Source organism: Monodon monoceros, unplaced genomic scaffold (assembly GCF_005190385.1).
Source record: "Monodon monoceros isolate NGI ecotype Baffin Bay Population unplaced genomic scaffold, NGI_Narwhal_1 Super_Scaffold_5, whole genome shotgun sequence".
Taxonomy (NCBI): Eukaryota; Metazoa; Chordata; class Mammalia; order Artiodactyla; family Monodontidae; genus Monodon; species Monodon monoceros.
In genome coordinates this window covers 6,483,653-6,505,803 of record NW_021703782.1, presented here as the reverse complement: position 1 = coordinate 6,505,803, position 22,151 = coordinate 6,483,653, and the positions used below count along the sequence as shown (strand labels likewise).

Here is a 22,151-nt window from a genome sequence, read left to right as displayed (position 1 = left end):
CATTACAATTTCTCCCTCTGCCCAGCAACCTTCCTCCTTCCACCAATTCGGTTATATTTCACAATAGAGCACATACTTGCTTAATTCTATTTAAACTCTTGGTTAAGATTGCAAACTCAGGGGCTTCCCTGGTGGCGCAGTGGTTGAGAGTCCGCCTGCTGATGCAGGGGATGCGGGTTCGTGCCCCAGTCCGGGAAGATCCTACATGCCTCGGAGCGGCTGGGCCCGTGAGCCATGGCCGCTGAGCCTGCGCGTCTGGAGCCTGTTTGCAAACTCAGGAGTAAGCTCCTTGGATTCAGATCAAGCTGTGTTTCCCTGGGCAACTTTTTTATGGTGTCTGTTTCTTTATCTGTAGCACCAAATCATGGGATTGTTGTAAAGACTGAACAAGTTAATACTATTAAAATGCTTTAAATAGTGCCTGGCATTGAGTAAGCACTTGGTAAATGTTGGCTATCATCATCATCATCGTTATTTATGTTCAACTTCAGTAGGACTCACAAATATTACTAATCTTTGTAACACATTTATTAAGTGCTGTCAAAACTGCTAAATGGAAGACATTTGTCTATCTTACTCTGGTAAACAAATAAAACAAGTATAAAAGTAAACATTTTATACTTTAGAGCTGTAAAATCCAATTTTATGTTATTTCATATCACTATTTTATCATATATATACATATTTAACTTAGAAAAATTCAGTATAGTCATGTTTTCTCGTCTGCTTTTATGTTACTTACAGGTTGTGTAAATCCACTTGGGGTCACTGTTCCATATACAATAAGAACCCACCTCTAGGATTTTCTTTTAGAAAATTGTACATGCAGCTGGATGAAGGCAGCCTCACCTTTAATGCCAACCCAGATGAGGTAAGTGAAGAATTTGAATATTTGTAACAGTTGCGAACTTTATTGTTGTCTTGCTGCAGCTTTCCAACATAATAAACTTGCAAGTAAATTACAAGTCACTGAACATGACTTTTCAATCATTGCAAAGCCCGGTATTTGAAGTTATTGCTATGTGACTTAGTCATTTCTTTTTACCTTACCATGTCATGTTCTAATTTTGCTACTGCTCACTTTGTATGGCAGCTTCCATGACATATATGCAGCCCGCCACTGGACTTGGTTGAGATACTACTACATTATAAGTCGAGAGCACAAAATATGTTCATCAAACTTTATCTGCAGCATTTTCTTTGTTTCATCATTTCCATTTACTAACAATGCTATTTTTATCAGAGATAATCACAAAGGACATTTTTCTAGTTTGTGACACATCAAAATGTCTTTAAATAATGCCTTTAACAATCTAATACATGATGGCATAGAAACAACTTATAGATTCTGTTATAAAACTGAATAATTTTGCATTATTTCTTTAATTCTTTTTTCTTAAGACAATAAGCAAACACGAATAGAGAGCAGGGAGAGTGGGAGAAGCAAAAAGAACTGTTTGAAATTAATTAATTATTTAATTATTTCTTAACATAACATATGAGTGATCAAAATGTGAAGACAATTCTTTCTCTGATTCCCCCTTACCCCTGTTCTTATTTTAATATATTCTGGAAAGATTCAGAGTTTCAGAAACGTTTAAGTATCTACTAGACTTACTCTTAGAAATCTAATAGAAATTATGTAACACTCAGAACTAATACTTATGGGTGGATCATTTTCTATGGAAAAATTTATCTGGCAGTTATGTTAATTTATTTAATTTTCAAAAACCAACGTTCTTCATTTGTTGTAGAGGTATTAAGGACTCCCTAGTTACCTTAATATTAATATTCTTTAATTAATATTAATTCATATTAAAGAACTACTGATCTTATAAATATGCACATAATAATGCAAATGACATTTTGAAATTAAATTGACTTTTGCTTATTATATATGACTTCTCTGTTAAATTTTTCTTGTACATGAATAAAAATATAACACTGCTACAAAGGTTTACTAATACATATACATCATCAGTTAAGTCTTAGCCCAAATACAACAGAGTATATATGTTATAAAGCAAATATGTTATAAGCAACAAATATGTTATATTTGTTCTCTTTCACCAGTTTTTACTTTCAGTGAATAGAAGACTGATACTTTTAATGAAAGTAGAATGATTTATAAGCAGTTAAAGTTCAAATTACACATTTGAAACCAATGTAATATGGATGTTGCTAATTGAAGCAGTTATATGACTAGCGTTACAATAAGAAGTATTTCGCATCAGTATCTTGAGGTAACTGAGTGACGATTACTGGAGAAGAACTGGGGCAGAGTAGTACGGTGTTTTACTCCAGATACGCAGGGATCAGGAAAGGCAGCTATTACAGGCCCTGTCTTACGCCCAGTTTATCAAGGCATACTGGCTCCAGTCATGAGTTAACACCAATGTTGAGTAAAACTGTCATCTTCAATTCATATCACTTGCAAATGTTACATTCTAAGGAAAGTGTAACTTGGTAAGTACTGAGTTATAGCTTGTCAAAGTCAGACAAGTTGGATGTGACTGCTCATGCTGATTATGGTAAGTAGCCATTCCTTGCTAAAGGAGTACTAATTTTTAAACAAGTTATAAAGCATCCTTATTATGCAAAGATGAAACTGTAGATAGGCCCTTATATACTAGAATATGATATGGGTAGTTTTAAACATCTAAATTGGAAAAGCTAGATGTCAAAATATGTTTCCATCTTTGCAGCTACATATATCAGACTATAGAGTTCTTCACCTCCTCTAGAGTGTTTGGGCGGGGGTGGGGGCAGAGAAAAGAGGCAAAATTAAAGTCCTCTTTTTATCTGGCAAAAAAATATTAAAAATTTTCAGTCAAATATTTACTTAAAGAGGGGATTCAATTTACTAATTAAAATAAGATTTTTAGATCTTCAGATTTTTACTTATCCATCCTACCTACCATTGTTATTGAGAGTTGGCTGTATTTTTTTCTTTACTCCCTGGCCTGATTCAAGGATATCCTGGAGCATTCCAGAAGTATTGAATTTACTGTTTTGAAAGGGGCACATACTGCTGCCAGGCGGCATGGAACTGAACCATTCAAAGTGACTTTTGGTTCCAGAATTCTGCTTCTATGCTTTTATGAACATCAGTAACTCAGCAAGCAGCTGTCGCCTAATAACAAAATAGAATTCTCTCTTTACCAGAATATACTTAGGACATAAATAGGCGTGGAAGGACATTGAAGTACACTTGTAGGTGCAGGGAAATGAGAAGTATTTTGATAACTATTCCACACTTGCTTTCATTGACTAATAAATAATCAATATCAATTTGGTTGTTTATCCAACCAAAATATAATTGAAAGATTATCCTAATAGATGTTTTTATATAGAACTTACCTACAACGAGTCATACTTTAGCCAGGTCTTAGAATGACTCTTGCCATGATTTTTTAGTGCTAGCAGTCAGGAAATACTTTATGGAGGTTGATTTTTTTTCCCCCTTCACTGGAACACTGTCATCAGATGTGTTATTTGGGTTCATTTAAGCCTGAGAAGTAAATTATTTTTGATGATATGTTTAAATGTAAGTGGTGTTTATTTTAAGTACCTGAGATAAGATGTATATAATTGTTCAGTATTGTAACAAGTCTACTTTTCCATAATTTCTAGTTATGTACTTAACATTTTGATAGCAAGCATCATTAAAATATTATAAAAATAAGAATACTTACAGCCACAGGGAACGAGATTCTCCAAAGGACATCGTTCATGTCACGGATATGGGTAACCAAACTCCACAGCAGCTGCTGGCAGTGGCTTATGGGGTGGGGGCGAACTTCCGCACAGTTTGTGGTACGATTGTCTAGCACGCTGCTGTTTTATGCATGATGTTGTGATCTCAGCTGTATGTAAAGTCTTGATCTTATGCATGAGCTTGTGTACTTTGTGGCAGGTGACCACATTCTAGTAAAGGAATGTGCTAAAAACCATCTGTTTACATTAGGCTGTATTTCCCCTGCATGTACAAGTTACGTGTGTGATTTTATTCCACAGCAGTATTATAATAAAGTAATTTTACTTATCAACCAGTAAGCTATATTCCCTGTGCTCCATTTAGTATTAAACTTTTTCTTGACATAGTTATTTTTAAGACTAGAGTTTCTGAAATTGGTAGTGAATGTGGTTTAACTTTATATTATAGGTTTATTTATTCATATTTCTATAAATATGTTTATATTTTTAAAAAATTATATCCTCATTGGGGTCAGGTAAAAGAAGTCTTTTTTAAAACTATGTAAGCACATTTTTCCTTGTTCATATAGAAAGACCCACATGCATACAATCCTATGCATTCTATTAGATTGATCTGGAATAGAATCTATTAGAAGAAACATTTTAAATTTGACCTAAGCATGTGTTTAGATGGAAATGTATGCACAAACTATTTTTGAGATATCATCTTCTTTTTGTTGTTGGACCAGCTAAACTATAAATAGGAAATTTGGAGGAGTTCTCCATTATAGAAAAGAACTCAGGTGTTTATACTCAGATTTTACAATATCTCATATATTAAATCTTAGCTTTTTGCTCCAGTATACTGCAGCAAAATGTTCATTGCCATTACTTCATAGCATAGAAACAATGATGAAAAATAACTTTTGTTCCTGGAGATACAAAACCCTGATATCATCAGAATTTACACATTTCCCAAATGTATTCTTTGTAATAATTATTCCACAGGATAATGGACATAGTCAAAGGATTTCCCAAGTCTAATAAATTTGACCATGATAGGTTGTGATTAGTTGGCTCATTTACAGAATAACCTGTCAAAGCCTCTAATATACTGATGCACATTGTGAATATCTAAGAGGAGGGTATTGTGTGCCGTATTATGCAGGTTTATTTGACATGTGTCTTTTTGGCAGGTGGGCGGGGTGGGGGGAGTATAAAGTAACATTCCAGGGAACACATTCTGAGATACGCTACTGTAGATTATCTGCAGTCTTTCTATGTGTAAATGAATATGCGTTCTTAAATGAATAGACACCTGGCTTGAATGATTGAAATATCCTGTTGTTCACTGACAGCTACCTGATGTTTATTTTACCTGTAATCTTCTTTTTATTGAAAGTCTATGGATCTATAATTATTTGTTCTCTTTCCTTTGGTCTGAGAGTATTAATTACAAAAAGATAAAATAAAACAGAGTTGAGTCTTGACAACCAAGAGCTTTATTCATGTTCTGTATTTTGATTGTAGTCTAACATGTTTAAGGAAAACGTTAGTTTGGAAAGTAAGAGTAGGACAACAAACCTGATAACAATATTGTATTCAAGTAACTACATGTAGACATTGATTAAGTATCCGTGTCAAATAACTTGGAACAGATCATTCATCATTATATTCTTGGTATCTCGTTCTCTACACTAACTCTATTACGTCTCCTGAAACACAGGAGTATTCCCAGGGAAGGTTGACAGGCCGCTAGATGCTTTTTAGTTCGGCAAACGTACTGCCTTTTGAGGTTTTATCCTTAGTTCTACAGGTCTAGAAATTTGACTTTATCTTTCACCAAAATTAGATCAGTCTCTCAGGAATAAACTTAAGCTGTAGATAGTAGAACCTGAGGCAGGTTGACAATAAAATGGGTGTACTTTGAACAGTGCCTCATAGCATGAAGAAAGAGAGAATGCCTAAGTTCTTAGCTAATATTATAAACTAAAATATATCTAGGACCTAAATGTAAGGCCAGACATTATAAAACTCTTAGAGGAAAACATACGCAGCACACTCTATGACATAAATCACAGCAAGATCCTTTTTGACCCACCTCCTAGAGAAGTGGAAATAAAACCAAAAATAAACAAATGGGACCTCATGAAACTTAAAAGCTTTTGCACAGCAAAGGAAACCATAAACAAGATGAAACGACAACACTCAGGATGGGAGAAAATATTTGCAAATGAAGCAACTGACAAAGGATTAATCTGCAAGCAGCTCATGCAGCTCAATATCAAAAAGACAAACAACCCAATCCAAAAATGAGCAGAAGACATAAATACACATTTCTCCAAAGAAGATATACAGACTGCCAACAAACACATGAAAGGATGCTCAACATCACTAATCATTAGAGAAATGCAAATCAAAACTACAATGAGGTATCACCTCACACCGGTCAGAATGGCCATCATCAAAAAGTCTACAAACAATAAATGCTGGAAAGGGTGTGGAGAAAAGGGAACCCTCTTGGGACTGTTGGTGGGAATTTAAATTGATACAGCCACTATGGAGAACAGTATGCTTCCTTAAAAAACTAAAAATAGAACTACCCTACGACCCAGCAATCCCACTACTGGGCATATACCCTGAGAAAACCATAATTCAAAAAGAGTCACATGTTCATTGCAGCACTATTTACAATAGCCCGGAGATGGAAGCAACCTAAGTGTCCATCGACAGACAAATGGATAAAGAAGATGTGGCACATATATACAATGGACTATTACTCAGCCATAAAAGAAACGAAATTGAGTTATTTGTAGCAAGGTGGATGGACCTAGAGACTGTCATACAGAGTGAAGTAAGTCAGAAAGAGAAAAACAAATACTGTATGCTAACATTTTTATGGAATCTAAAAAAAAAAAAAAGGTTCTGAAGAACTTAGGGACAGGACAAGAATAAAGACACAGACATAGAGAATGGACTTGAGGACACGGGGAGGGGGAAGGGTAAGCTGGGACGAAGTGAGAGAGTAGCATGGACTTATTATATACACTACCAAATGTAAAATAGATAGCTAGTGGGAAGCAGCTGCATAGCACAAGGAGATCAGCTCGGTGCTTTGTATCCATCAAGAGGGGTGGGAGGGAGATGCAAGAGGGAGGAGATATGGGGATGTATGTATATGTATAGCCAATTCACTTCGTTATACAGCAGAAACTAACACACCATTGTAAAGTATAAAACACACCATTGTAAAGTATAAAAAATTATACTCCAATAAAGATGTTAAAAAATAAATTAAAAAATAAAATATATATATAGGAATAATTGGGTCCTCAGTGCCCTGCACCAGGCTGCTGCACTCAGTATGATCTGCCACCTATAGTACCCACCTTCCCTGTATGTTTCATCTAGGGTGTTTTTGGCTTGGAAGAACAAAGAACCTAATAATGGCTTAAACCATATAAATTTATTTACTTCAGAAGACACCCAGAATGGGTATCCCAGAGTTATTTCAGTGATACAGTGATCTCATCGTGGGACCTCAGTGTGTTGACTTTTGCCCTCTCTTGATAACAAAGTAGCTGCCACTACTCAAGATATCACATTCTCATATGAAAGTACCCTCAGCACAAAGAAAGGGGGCAAACTCCCTCCTCAAATTCCTTATGCTTATTAGAGAGAAAAAATTCTTTTCGGGAGCCTTCAGTTCACGAGAACTGAATCACGTGAACGCCCGTAGACCAGTAGAAAACAGGGTAGAAGGGTTATGTGATTGGCTTAGGCTTAACGTGATTTAGCACCTGTGGCTGAGATGCTCGAAGCAGTGAAGGAGCGAAACGGCCTTTGGGAAGGCATCCAAGCATCTGCAACACTATTTTCACTAGTGAGCCACTTGAAAAATGTGTGATTTTGCTTCCCTTATTTCTGCGTCTCTGCTCGTTTGGACACCTTAATACTCAAGGCAGGAATATTGACACCAGAGGCACAACAATTCCAACTGCTGGCGGAGGCTACCTTCTTGCCATTTTAGTCCTCCTGCCACTGAGCAAACAGACCAAAAGGAAAAAATTAAAAAGGTATGAGGGTAGATAATTATGTTGTGGTTGAAGTGACTGAGCCTGATTACCAGAAGGAAATAGTTACTGCTACACAGCGTGGAAAAACAAAAGGATACAAGTGGAACTCGGGAGATGTCTAGAGTTCTTCTAATTCCATTATATTCAACTGTGAAAGGTATTGTTGAAAGATCACAGTAGTCCTGTGGAGGCAGGGTTTAAATCCCATCACTAGATAAAGAATCTCGACCAGCTGAGAGGCTGGCTTCATTCCTCAGGAGCTAAATATAGATTATCCCAAGCTAATCATGTTACTTCCATTCCCCTTGGCTTCCATGTGATCCATGTAATCCATTTCTGACCTGTGACAGACCCTGTGACAAAAGAGTACTGTATATGCACACGCACAGTTCTGGACATCGGTATATAAGGATGCAGTGACAGGAACACCTGCGGCCACCTTGAAGCCATGCAGGTTGTTAACACGCCAAGAATAGCACATTGGAAGGAAAGAATTGGGTCCCATGATGCCAAGTGTGAGCCTAAAAACCTGGAGCCTTAGTAGTTTGGGATTCCTTATACAAGGTAATAAATCCCTGTGCTTTTTTTGAATTGAGGTTCCTATGTTTGTAATCGAAACATCCTAACGCTGCATCATCGTCATCACCATCCCTGCTGTTACCCAAACTCGCAGGAGTTTGATGTGAAATCCTGCACAAAAACTTGTTCATAAAAATAAGCATCGCTAATTCTCATTAGCAAGTTAATTTTATCTCTAGATTGCTGATGAGAGTTTAGAGTAAAAAGAGCTAGTTGACAATGAGAGGAGTCCCTCACCAAATATAGCTTCTCCTCTATAAAGATTATGTACCCTGGAGACCTAAAACACTCACGTTCATCGGCAAAGTCCCTTTACCTTGATCATCCTTAGCGTCAAAGGGCAAAATTATGCCTCTCAGACACTGAATATTATCCTCTCGATAAGTTAATAACCTTCATCCAGGTACAGCTGGTCAAGTCATACTAAACTAGAGGCCATTAACTCTCTTCAGGGCAACATGATGTATGTGTGGGTATATGTGGATGTATGTTTCTGTCTGTTTCAATCTGATCTGTCGTGTGTTGATTTTATGATTAAGAAGAAAACTTTATCCTGTGTCTATGAGGTCAGCTTTATTTTACACTCTGCCCTGACCATACTATATCTGTGGTCACCCTCCCTTACCCTTCCTTGTCTGCAAGAGGCATTCCAGCATGTGGTTTAGAATCAGTCCATAGAAAGACACTGGTAGACTCAGTGTAAACCTTTCAGAAGCTTCGAAGAGAATCAATTTCCCAGGCTGCTTGCTAGTCTGTATCTAACTGAAAAAGATTCAGGCCTGGAGTATTCCATAGTTTATTCATCTCTCAAACCACCTGATGGGTTTTGGTTTTGTTTTCCTAAGTCTGTTATAGGAAATACGAATTTGCTACCTCATTTAAGTGTAAATTGTCTGGGGTAAAAGCATACTGAAATTAGTGCACAATGTACTGATCTAGGACTTTGGTCTAGAGGAAAGAATAAAATTAGAATATTTTAGTTGTAATATCTTAGCACCACAACACTCCTACTACAAATTTAAAAATGTGAAATGCTAAAATGAACAAGATTTTTTCTTTATGAATTTTGTTACAAATTTAGATAAGTGTACCTAAAGACTTTGCAGTATTGTATTAATATTTTAAGTACATTTCAAAGAAAAACCTGTTTGCCTTTTGTTTCCTTACTTTACCCTCTCTGACCACCTTGGCATCTCCACCATGTTCTTCTTTATCTGATGTGACCACATTTTCAGTGAAACTTGACATCACTTTCTAGATTTAAGTTCTCAGCTGTAATGTCCAAGGTAGTTGTCTCTCCTACATCTCTTTCCTGAATTTGAAATTGCTGCTACCAGTGTCACAATGAGTGCTTTTTTTCAGTAATTGAAAAGACAATATTTCCTCAATTATTGGATGTCATCACTTGTACAGCATCCATCAATTTAATTACAGCTTTGAAATATGGAAGTTCGAAGGAAACACTACATTAAATGCAATTTTTTGACCAACTAATCGTAGTGTACATTTATCCATAAGATTATGTAACCTTTTTTCCTTTCATATCAACGTTTTTAGAGATGCCTTCTTTATAATCAAAGTCTTAACATCTTTCTGAATCACTTACTAGCAGTTAAATATATCATTAGAATGACATGTTGCTTTTTATTTTTGGAATGGTTGCTTCGACCTTTGGGGGTTTATAATTTGAGGCATTTACAGTGTACTGCTCCAACTCATAGGTTTTTATGTTATTTTTTTCTTATGTTATTATTTTCTCTTTTTTCCCCTATTTGAATTATATAATCCTTACAAATCTACAGCTTCTCTTGAAAGTCATCTGGAAGCTTTATACAGAGAGATTCAAATATTCATTCAACAGACACTTATTAAGTATCTCTCCACTTGCTAGTTATATGACTTTGACCTTGGGCAAATTATTTACACTCTCCGTGCTTCAGTTTCCCCATCTCTAAAATGGGGACAATAGGGGAATTCTCTGGCAGTCCAGTGGTTAGGACTCTGAGCTCTCACTGCCAAGAGCCCAGGTTCAATCCCTGGTTGGGGACTAAGATACCACAAGCTGCACAGCGTGACCAAAAATAAAAAATGGGGACAATAATAGTACCTATATCATGGTAGTGTTGTGAAAATTTAATGAAATTATATGTGTTAAATGCTTAGTGCTTCTAAGTGCTCACTAAAATGTAGTCTTATATTTATACTAGAAGTAGAGCTACACACACCACACACAGAAGGCACTGCTCTAGGCTTGGAGGTTCTTCCTCTCCTGGAACTTTTGGATTGTAGTAAATACATATTTGACACCTGAGTAATGGTCCTTCATGAAGTATGTATCAGTCACAACAACATCTTCTAGCTTTAGATGGTGATACACTTTGCCTTTAATTTCATTTTCTGACATGTGATGAGCAATCTTTGCATATACAATAACTTTTTAGTTCAGTGGTACTGTTTGGTTTAATCTTCTTGAAGACATTTTAAGCAATAAATCGAGGTCCAAAATTATGTTCAAGTTAAAATGTGTCTTGGCTGAAATGGTGGTAGGATGAACAGATACTTTAATTACATGAAGAAGTATGCACATGTGTTGGCAGTGAAACTACCATTTAAATCCTAACTTCTCTGCTTGTCTACTATTAAGATTTGGGCTTTTAAAAATTTTTTTAATTTTAACCTCCCTTTGAAAGTATATGTTCTGTTAGGAGAACACTTAAAAAGAATTTTGTTTATTTAAAAATTGATTCAGAGCTGTTAAAACATACTTATAAATGTACATTCTAGAATTTAGGTAATATGATAAAATTGTAATATTTATTTATCAAAGTAGAGTCAGTCATTTAAATAGCCATATGTGTAGGTATGTACGTGTATATCTATAAATGCACATATTACAATGCAATATTTGTGTGTGGTTTTTATAAAGTGGGAATTCTAAACTAACATTTGTGCTCAAATGTGTCACTTTATCATTAGTTTGAAGTGTTATTTATCATACCTTAACCTAATAGAGTTTTATCTCCATATTTTGATTAGGATGCTGTGTTTTTCTAATTTACAGACAGATTAGAGATGGGGCTTTTTCTAGAAGCTTACATCACCGACCAGCAATTGTCAATACTAATTGCAGTAATGATTGCTATATTTAATTATTAGTAGTAATTTATCACAAGTAACATCATCTTCATGCAGTGATCTAGCCCAGTTATGGGTGTGACTCCTTGGAGACTGTTAGAACTCACAGACATGGCTCGTTTTCTGTTTGAGGCTATTAGAACCAGTTAATAGGGACTTTTTATTGTTATTTGAAACCTTAGATGATGAAGTTCATGTTATTTTGTCCGATGTCGTTGCTTTCTCTTCTATGAAAAAGAAGCAGAAGATCTGTCCCACGCCTCTCCTCCATTTTTCCTGGACTCCATTAGAGATGATTTTCCATTTTTCTTTTGATTTTTTTTGAACTATCCCTCCTTTTTGTGAGTTTCCTATTGACATCTTCTAGCTACAAGTAATTTAGGGCGTATGTGTGACTGTTCTTAGCAATTCCTCAGCATTGTGCACTTTCACGTACGAACAGCCTTCCATAAATTGTTCTTGGTAGCTGAAAGCCTTGCCAATGCAAACAGGTCCACGAATAAGCTGACTTCAGTCCGTACTCATGACTTTTCATTATCCTCCAGATAGAATGTGGTGTTCTGACCAATTTCAGTAACTGAATCAGAGGGAACTGGCTACATGGGCCCTCTCTCTTCTCTCCACAGCTGTCACTTCTCCATGTAAGTGTGGACAGCGTGTGCACTCTGTTCTTCCCAGGGAACTGACAAGACTGAAATCTGCAGCTCAGATTTGAAGCTGACATCAACATTATCTTTACATATCTTTCCCAACGTTTATTACCCCCCTTTTCCTCTTAGTTATAAGTCACATAGAACCTTCCAGTGAATAGCCTAGTTGTGGGTACCTCAGTCAGAGGAAAGCATTACTTATTACTCTTATAAAATAATCTTTCTACATAGATGACTTAAAAAACTTGGGCATAGTTTTTGCTTTAGTTTTTTCAATCTAGTGACTAGATTAGGAATAATTAGAGTAAATTCCCATGAATAAAATTACCATGAATAAAACTATTGTTTGACATTTCTGAAGTTGTGTGCTGAAGGTCAGTGTTATATACATAGGAGAGTTGCATGGTAAAACTTAGTGGGCAGAATGAAATGAAATGACAGCGTAAAAGCATAGATACCTAGTCTTAAACTTTCTCATTAAGTAATCTTCTGCATTTATTTCACTTCAGCTAAAAAGCAAGGTGTTGATTTTTTTTAATTTGCAGAATACGTATCCCTAGAAGAATTTCACCTATTCAAGGTCTATGTGTTTTTTCCTCTAACTGTAGAGCACATGTTCTCTAATTAAATTGGAAGAGTGAGAACTGCTGGACTAGATAAAAATTAATAGATTTTACATTTTCATTAGCAATTCTGCTAGCACTATAAAAAGGAGAAATAGTATTAGAGATGTCATCTTAACCACTGCTGCTGCTATTTTCAAACAAGACAATGGGAATACTCTGACCTGTAGAGGGCTGCACTCTGGTGTGCTAACTTTTTAGAAATAATTAAGATTTTAAAATAAAAGCTTTCACAATATATATTGTATCTTATTTTTACAGTATTTTTAGTACGAAAATATTACATTTCAATTGTTCATTTCACTGGTTAAAATGTATACTTGAATGTTAATAGATTAGAAATCTAGATTGAAGTATTTTGTTTTATAAATATTTATTGTTAAAATTTAAGGATAGTTATTCTAAAAGTTTTCAAATGTCCTTTTAAAAAGAAAATTAAATGCAGTGTCCAGTTCGCTTTCTATTGTATAATGTTCAAAGGACAGATTTATTACCTGAACAGCAGTAGCCATGGTACTTGATTTTTACATTTTATACAATGGCAAATTTGAACAAAGCTAGCTAAAGCAAAATTTTTTTTAACTAAATTTCTTTCCTAAGTTGTTCTTTAGGGAAACAAATTAAGGGTACTCCCTAGCATGTCAGTTTTGTTTTATTAGTGATTTCTTTTATTGATACCAACTGTTACACAGTGTGTCTGCCAAGTGTCTGGGCCAGTTGCCAGTACTTTCAGTACTAGTAGTCAGCACTTTAAAAAAAAAAAAATTAAGACTTTTTTATTAAGAGCAGTTTTAGCTTCACAGCAGAAGTCAGTACTTTGCATGCCTAGCTTACTAGAATTCACTTTGTCCCCAAATACATATTTTTTGGTTCTGAACATATACATGGTAGATTTTACTTTTGAAGCACACTGTGGATAATAATGATTTGATTCCAAAAAATAGGTTTTATTAAAAGAGGAGAGAAAAACATGGATATTTATATAATAAAAGATAAGAAAGTAGATATAAAAACAGGAATTGCTGTGTGAAAGGAGCCATTCTTATCATAGTAAGCAAATGGAGAGATACATTAGGTAGGGGACTGAGCTCCAACACATCCTTTTCTCCACTCTGAATTCCTTCTTAATTTTGGCTTTAGCTATTTGCATATGTTTTCTTGAATTATTTGTTTGCCACCTAAATAAACATTGTGTCTAAACAGCTTACCGCTCTAATTGGAGTGTTTAAGTCTTGGTGCTGTCATTTGCATAACAATTTTTAGTGACATAATCCATGGAGAATGCTTTACAGAATTTCTTGATTTTTTTTGTCTTTGAATCACTGACAGCATGTGTTCTGTTAAAGAAAACCTTAGCATGAGATGAGATGAATTCACCTTAACTTCTCCTGGGTTTTCATTGCTGCTTGGCCCTCCTTTTCTTTATTCCTAGTGGATTTCCTGTTATACCCTGCACCACTGTTGGTAGAAATCTTTACCATTTTGCTCAAGGAGCCAAGCCAGCTCTCTTATTCAACTCTCTCCAGATGGCTCATCCTCCCTAAAAAGAAAACCAACATGCACTCTGTTTTTGTCTTTTAACATTTCCTTCATGCACCTGTCTCCAAACCAGTACCGCTATCCTGTCTTCCAGGCTGAGAAAGCATGTTAGACCCCGCCTGTGTTTTCATTCCTTTCGCCTGCTCTCCTCTTCTCTACTTGCAGCTCCAGTTATCTTCTCTTTCTTATCTTTTTGCGCTTTAATTTTGCCATTTTTTCCCTCCTATATACGAATACATTTTTCAAGTGAGTTGGCTGTACTCAGTTTCCTTACCTTGCTCATCCGCTAGCTTTCTACTTGGACTTGAGTTCCCATAACTCTGTGGAAAGGGACCTCTTGAAAGACATTATTTTAAAAGTTTCTTAAAGCAAAACTCTTCTACTTGTGTCTATCACTGTAAACCTGGCAGTGTGCATTATTTGGGGAAGACGTTCCATAGCTTTCATCAGCTTAAGGTCTTCACTCAAACCACACACAGTGTTTATTCCTTTTTCCTTGTGACACAGATGTCATGTCTTAATCTTTTCAGATGTCTTAATGCCTTAATCTTTTCTTCTTTCCTAAATAGCTTCATCTTTAGACCTAATATCCCTGTATCCCTCAACTCTTCCTCACATAACATGAAGTCTAGACCCTCCAACAATCCAATCAGGCCCTGGTTTCCTTTATTCAGATAGTTCTAATTTGTCAGTATGCCCCATAAAATGTGACATCCAGAATTGGACACTTTTTAGTGAATCATGTAGATGATAATGAGCTGAAACCTTCCTTTTTCTGGAAACTATGTTAATATAGGCTAATATTAATGTTCATGATTTCCTCTCTGCCTGTGAGACACACGCGCATGCACACACGTACACACACAGAAACACACACATATACTGCTGAGAGTTTTAGTCCTGGTTAATAACTATAATTAATGCTGTATGATCTAGGGATTCCTCTGTACCATTCTTGTAAAACATTATTAAAAATCAAAAATACTCATACATGTATTAAACAAATACGTAGTTATTCAACAGATGTCATGCTATGGTTTCTTTCGTATTTTATTGCTTTTTATAAAACAAGATAGGAATTCGGATGGTGGCCAGCTTGCTTATTGAAGACAATTATAATCCGGTCCCATCTCCTTTTCTGTTTTGTCATCCCTTACTCTTCACTCTGAAAGCCCTGCTAAAGTAATCTTCCTTTCCAAAGGAATCCCGGGCTTGAAACTGATGCTGTCTTTCCTCAAAACCAGCAGTGTTGGCTGATTTCAAGCCCGTGTAGCCGGTTTTCAGGACTGGGTTGAAAACCATCTGCTTACTCCTCTGCATCTGATTGATTTTGGAGAACTCAAGTGAGGTTACATATTAAATTCTCAAACATGTATTCCGTAAAAAAAGGAAATGACCAACAATTGTATGATGCTTGCATAAGGCAAATGCCAGTGTTAATTTACACTGAGGAGCATCAAACCATATTAACAATGGCATATATCATATAATTAGAGAATTACATGCTATTTAACAGATCACATTAGTGTTTTTTTTACATTTTGTAAATTTTTAAAAAGTAAGTTAGAATTAGTTTTGTGTCTCTTAAATACTGATTTACAAGTAAGCATGAATAAAGAACCTATTAATTACTACTTAATTGACATTCCTTTGTCTTTGAATCATTTGGATTAAAATTAAGCACTGGTAATACTTCTAATATGTTGTTATGCTTTTTAAATGGAGGAGTTTTAGAAAAAAAAATCAAAACCTGGCTTAATTTTGCAGAGTAGATCAATTAAATATACAGTCAACTCTCGATTGTTCAAACGAATGGAGGAAAGGATGGAACAAGCATTCCTGTTTCTCTCGTTCCTGCCCCCTCAGACAATTGCTGAGAGCCTCATTCCAAACAAGTTCTTTGGCTTTTCATCTTGATCATGTTATGTGCTCTAGCCTTGTATCCAGGGTGCAGTCTGAAATATGGCTTACCACTGAGTTGGCAAAGTTTCACGTTCTCACATTCTGCTCTTTATATGCTTTTTAAAATCAGTGCTTTAGGATTGTTTTTATACTTTTCAAATTCTTATGAAAATTTGATAACATTGCTAATAGCCTGTTATCCTCATAAAATTAGTTTTATATAAAAACCTTATCTTTGAATTACATTTTATAGATAATTATAACCTTTCAAAAGCATAACCTCATGGTACCAAATTGCTTAAAAAATGTAATATAAAAATTTTATGAGAGTTTTTATTAAAATTCTTCCAATTTTTTGAATTCCTAATGTATGCAATATTTCTGATCACTATGTAAGTGTTTGTAAAGGGAAGAAATGCGGAAGGAATTTATGTGTGAAAACAGTATGTTGTGTGTATATAATATGTCATTTTCTCTACCAATTAACTGCACACATTGTGCTATTATCCAGACATGAGCATTCATGGGAATGCATGTATCTGGATAACTGTGAGTTGAAATAAACACACCTGCTTTTATTTCAATAACTGCACATTCAAATCCACATAAGGCATTTATTTGAATGTGACCTTCATATACATGAGAGAACATTGGTTTCAGTGTTTGATTTTTCTGTTGCTATTTTGTTGTTGGTGGTTTAAATCTAAAGTAGGGTACAACCTTACGGGTAATGCTTCTCTGGAAAACTTTGCATGCAGAGAAAAGGAAATTCAAAGATAAACCCTATGAAAAACACTGAAATTGTTTTGTCTTATTATGTTTAACCTCAGTGTGTATTGGAGCTAAATTCTTACAGAATGTATTGAAGCCAAAGTGTATACAACCCATAAACCAGTCTGGAACTCTGCTCCTTTTACTTTAAGTAAATTTCATGATTATTCTTTCCAGAAAAAACCTGTTAGTCTTTGATTTGGAGAATCCTTTTTTCTCAAGAAGCTATTTCCTTGAAAAGTGTGTTAGAATATGTGTCTGAGCTTTAGAAATCATGTTTTCCATTAGGCAATTGAAGTGTTTGTTGTAAGGCTTATTCTTAAAGTCTGTGTAATTGTTCTTCCCCACTCCCCCCACCCCCAATTTAGGTCATATTTCTGGATAGTTAGTTTTAACTGACCTGAGCCAGAAAATTGAATTAGGATGTCCTTAGAAGTCTTAACTTTGAATTTCCTACTTTTCATTGCATGTAAACTATCAACCACAAATAACAGTTTCAGTTCAAGTTCTAGCTTGTATTTTGCATGTTAAAGCTATAAACAGTCTATTAATGCTGGAAAGAATCTATAGCTATTGTTCTGCTATTGCCTAATTGTTAAATTTACAAAGGAAGACTGATTTTATTTATGTAGACTTGTCTTTCTGTCTTAGGGAGTGAACTACTTTATGTCCAAGGGCATCCTAGATGATTCACCAAAGGAAATAGCAAAGTTTATCTTCTGTACAAGAACACTAAATTGGAAAAAACTCAGAATCTATCTTGATGAAAGGTAAAAAAAAATTAATTTTTCATCAGACATGAGTTAAATACTGCTTTTAATGAGTTAAGTTTTACCTTAAAAACTGTACTACGTAGCATTCATCTAGTTGCAAAATTGAGTGAAGACAGGAAAAAGATTCCTATACCTTGCAGATCATTTCTCTTGCGAGCTGATGAGGGATTTAGCATTGTAAAGGTAAAAAAAAAAGCCCAAGCACAGACGCAAAATGGAAGTCCAGCACCTTTGTGATCGCAGACCAAAACTAGACATAAAATCTAAGCGTTTGGTAACTAAAAGTTCTGAATTTTGAAATTGTCCGTATACAAATCAAATGGACAAATAGTACTCAGAAACGCAAACCCTATAAGGTGTGTATATTTGCATCATACTACGCAAAAGTGTCACATAAAAGCTTGAAAATTCTGGAAGCGTGACTTAATAGCGTGCTTTACAGAGACAGTGCCTCGTATGCTGTTTTGACTTGATAGTCATTCATTTGTCCTCTTGAATTCTGGGTATCAACAGACAGAAAAATATTCTGAAAGTATTTTGATGTGACGTCACCGAACTACCATTTTAAAAATTATAGATCTCATAGAAATCTAAAGAATGGCTCAAAAATGTGTTTGTCTTTTCATTGTAATTCTCTTTTTTTTTTTTAATTTCTCAGGATTTTTCAACAACAATTTGTATTTATTATATTCCAGGAACTTTGCTAGAAGTAGCAGTATGCAGTTGATTAAAACATAATCCCTGTCCTTGAGGGGTTTATAGTTCAGCATATCGGTCATTGAAAGAAATTTCTTACGTAAAGACGGTGTCATTAACTCTTTTTGTCCTTAAATGCTAGGTACCTAGGGATCAGCAGTTTTTCTTTAAAGAACCAGATATTTCTGTGAATATTTTAGGCTTTGAAGGACATATGCTCTCTATTGCAGCTACTTATAACTTATAACACATGCCATTGTGTCATGAAAGCAGACATAGACAATAAGTAAACACGTGAGTGTAGCTGTGTTCTAGTAAAACTTTATTTATAAAAACAGGCAGTGGGCTGTAGTATTTGGCCCACTAGCTGTAGTTTGCCTATGCCTGCCATAAGCAACTGGTAGAAATTAAGATTTCTATAATCATGGTCATAAAATCACACTTGAGTTCAGTAAGGATTGAAGCATATTATAACAAAGTGTGACTATTAGAACGCTATTGATAAAAGATAAGTATATATGCACATGTGTACACAAATATTTATAAAATTGTAAACAACCTAAATCTATATCATTAGAATTCTTATATCCATAAGATACGCTACTGTGGAGCCATTTAAATGAAAGAGTTAGACCTTTGTGTAAAGACACAGAAAGCTGCTCACAATACACTATATGAAACAAGCAAAAGCAAATTCTAGAACAATATAGGGTATATGTAGACACTTAAAAAAAGTCTACATAAACAATTGTTACCTCTGGTGATGTGGATTGGTATGGAAAGTGAAGATTCTCCTTATTTTCATAATTAAAAAAATAAAGAATTCTGTTTGTCATTTGGATTTAGCCAAGAAGATACTTGAAAAAAGTTACCATTTTTAATATTGAAAAATTCATTTTATAGTTAGAATTTCTAGTTTCACCTTGTTTTGTTATTCTATTCATGAAGATTTTTAAATTGCTTAATTTTATAAATAATCATACTTTGATGTTTTAAAATTTTAAGACACATATACTTTATAGGATTGCTGATGTGGTAATCAACAAAGTACTTTCATCCAAAAAATGAATGATCTGTGATTTTTCCCATCATTTTTTTAATAGAGAAAAGTTAACTAAAGCTGTACCTTTTTCTTTTTCTACTAGGAGAGATGTCTTGGATGACCTTGTAACACTGCATAATTTTAGAAATCAGTTCTTGCCCAATGCACTGAGAGAATTTTTTCGTCACATCCATGCCCCTGAAGAGCGCGGAGAGTATCTTGAAACACTTATAACAAAGTTCTCACATAGATTCTGTGCTTGTAACCCTGATTTAATGAGGGAACTTGGCCTTAGTCCTGGTAAGAATGTATATAGTGAATTCCTTCCTTCTCCCATTCCCATCTCTAGGTAAAAATAGTAGTAGATGAGATATTTTTCTCACTATGGGGAAAAATGCTTCCTGTAGTTACAAATACTTGTCTTACTGCTTCTAGCAATAACTAGTTTGTCATAGCTATTATTTACATGTAGTAAATATACTGTTTTAGGAGGAAAGTTAGACTTAGGTATATGAATTCTTTAAAATTCTTGTTTAAGCATTGGATATTTTTACTAGTCTAATCAAAAACTTGAGAGATTATTTTTAAAGCTTTTAATAATGCACATATTACATAGGTAACACCTAGAATTTTTCTACTAAAATTTGTTTTTAATACAACTAGTTTTCACTGTTTGTGTGTATGTGTATATGGGCATGGTATAGCCTGAGTCACCTATGTATTTTTTTCATGTGATATGGATTTACTTCTCTCTTCATATCAAAAAACTCTTGTTGTGCTTCTCTTACTACAGAGATTGCAAAGCCTTTTCCTATCATATGAAATTTGTTGAGCATGCTTGTGCAAGACAATCTTTATTAAGACTGCAATATTCTGAAAAATAAACACCATAGTAGTAGCAAGTAGTAGTAGCAAGTATCATGAGGTTTCTTACTGTTTTAACAGTAAACATCAGCTATTGCCCTGAACAATATAAAGAAGAAAGTTTTTGTTGCGTGGGCTCAAGTTTAGCAATTTTTTCCCTAAAGATTTACTTTCGAGATTAATATGTAAATTCCATAGACCTTTTAAATACATATCTTAAATGACAAGGGTAATTTAATAAGCTTGTGAGATGTTTACGTTTTATTTTCTAGTACCAAGTTAATACATTTTATTGTCATTTAAAATGCTTTCTAATTAAATTAGGTTTTTGTAAAAGCGTTTGAAAATAAACATCCGACTTTTTTTTTTTTTTGCCATACGCGGGCCTCTCACTGTTGTGGCCTCTGCCGTTGAGGAGCACAGGCTCCGGACGTGCAGGCTCAGCGGCGATGGCTCACGGGCCCAGCCGCTCCGCGGCATGTGGGATCTTCCCGGACCGGGGCACGAACCCGTGTCCCCTGCATCGGCAGGCGGACTCTCAACCACTGCGCCACCATGGAAGCCCCCCGACTTTTTTTTAATGGGAAGATATACTGACAGTACAAATGTATTTAATGCGTAGTTGAATGGGAATATCACATTTGAAAGCAAGAGACAAATAAAGCCAATTCTGAAATTTTTAAATTTAGAATGACTTTTTACTATAAACTCCTAAACTGTTTGAAGAAAATGCTCACTGAATTGGTGTTCAGTTAGGATGATCGACATCCCTGTTTGCCCAGGAGAGGAGTTTCCTAGGACACAGGACTTTCATCACCAGACTGGGGAAGGCCCAGGCGATTATGTTTAATTATAATCTAATCTTGAGCTTTAGAAATTATGAACAGTTTTGCCTTTGAGACCACAGTTTAAAAACCAGCCAGTAATTCAAGGTGTTTCTTTTTCCTTCCAGATGCTGTCTATGTACTGTGCTACTCTTTGATTCTACTTTCCATTGACCTCACTAGCCCTCATGTGAAGAATAAAATGTCAAAAAGAGAATTTATTCGAAATACCCGCCGTGCTGCTCAGAACATTAGTGAAGATTTTGTGGGGCACCTTTATGACAACATCTACCTTATTGGCCATGTGGCTGCATAAGAGCACAATTGCTAGGACTTTAACTTTTAACTTCAAACTAAAACTACCCAAGGACTTATTTAGGGGATATGGGGGTTACATTAGTGCTGGTCATTCTAGCCTCTGTATACAATCAAGCTTGAGTGTACAACCTTTTTTCTTTTACTCTTTTCTTTTCTAGTAATTTCCTTGGGGAACTAAAGAATTTTGCAGAATTTTTCTTAATTTTGCTTATCATGTTTTGCACAAAGCAGAGCCATTGTCTGACACAGCTGTTTAAGAATGTTAAACTGACATTATACTCTAAAAAAGATGGTATATTTGTGCATTAGATTTGCCTGAAAAACTTTATTCATTTCCATTCTTTTTTAAAATACCATGTAATGTGTACATATTTAACTAAAAAGATTTATAATCATAATTATTTTATTGTAAAGATTTTAACTAAAGCCTTTCCTTTTTCTCTCAAACTGAGTTCTGAAATTTATTTGATTCTGATATGAAATTATTACTGTCTTCATAAACGTTGGATCTGACTTCAATAGAAAGCAATACCAGCTTCTCTTTCCTTTGAACTTTGAAAAGAGTATTGATTTGTTACTATGCAAAACAGGCACTTATTTTTATAACAGAAATTAATCACTTCATTTTTTAAATTTCTGCGTTAGTTAAGTCTCAAGTCCTTT

The 22,151-nt window shown here is 35.0% G+C and overlaps 1 protein-coding gene across 1 annotated transcript in view; it reads left to right on the top strand.

Moving 5' to 3' along the window:
• The window catches only part of FBXO8 (F-box protein 8), a 38,903-nt gene extending 16,968 nt beyond the window's left edge, over nucleotides 1-21,935 (top strand). The window contains exons 3-6 of the mRNA XM_029201399.1: nucleotides 745-871; nucleotides 17,623-17,741; nucleotides 19,586-19,782; nucleotides 21,299-21,935. Of these exons, the coding sequence (XP_029057232.1) occupies nucleotides 745-871; nucleotides 17,623-17,741; nucleotides 19,586-19,782; nucleotides 21,299-21,486 (631 nt within the window). The 3' untranslated portion in view covers nucleotides 21,487-21,935. The remainder of the gene's footprint in view (nucleotides 1-744; nucleotides 872-17,622; nucleotides 17,742-19,585; nucleotides 19,783-21,298) is intronic.
• The last annotated feature ends 216 nt before the right edge of the window (nucleotides 21,936-22,151 follow it).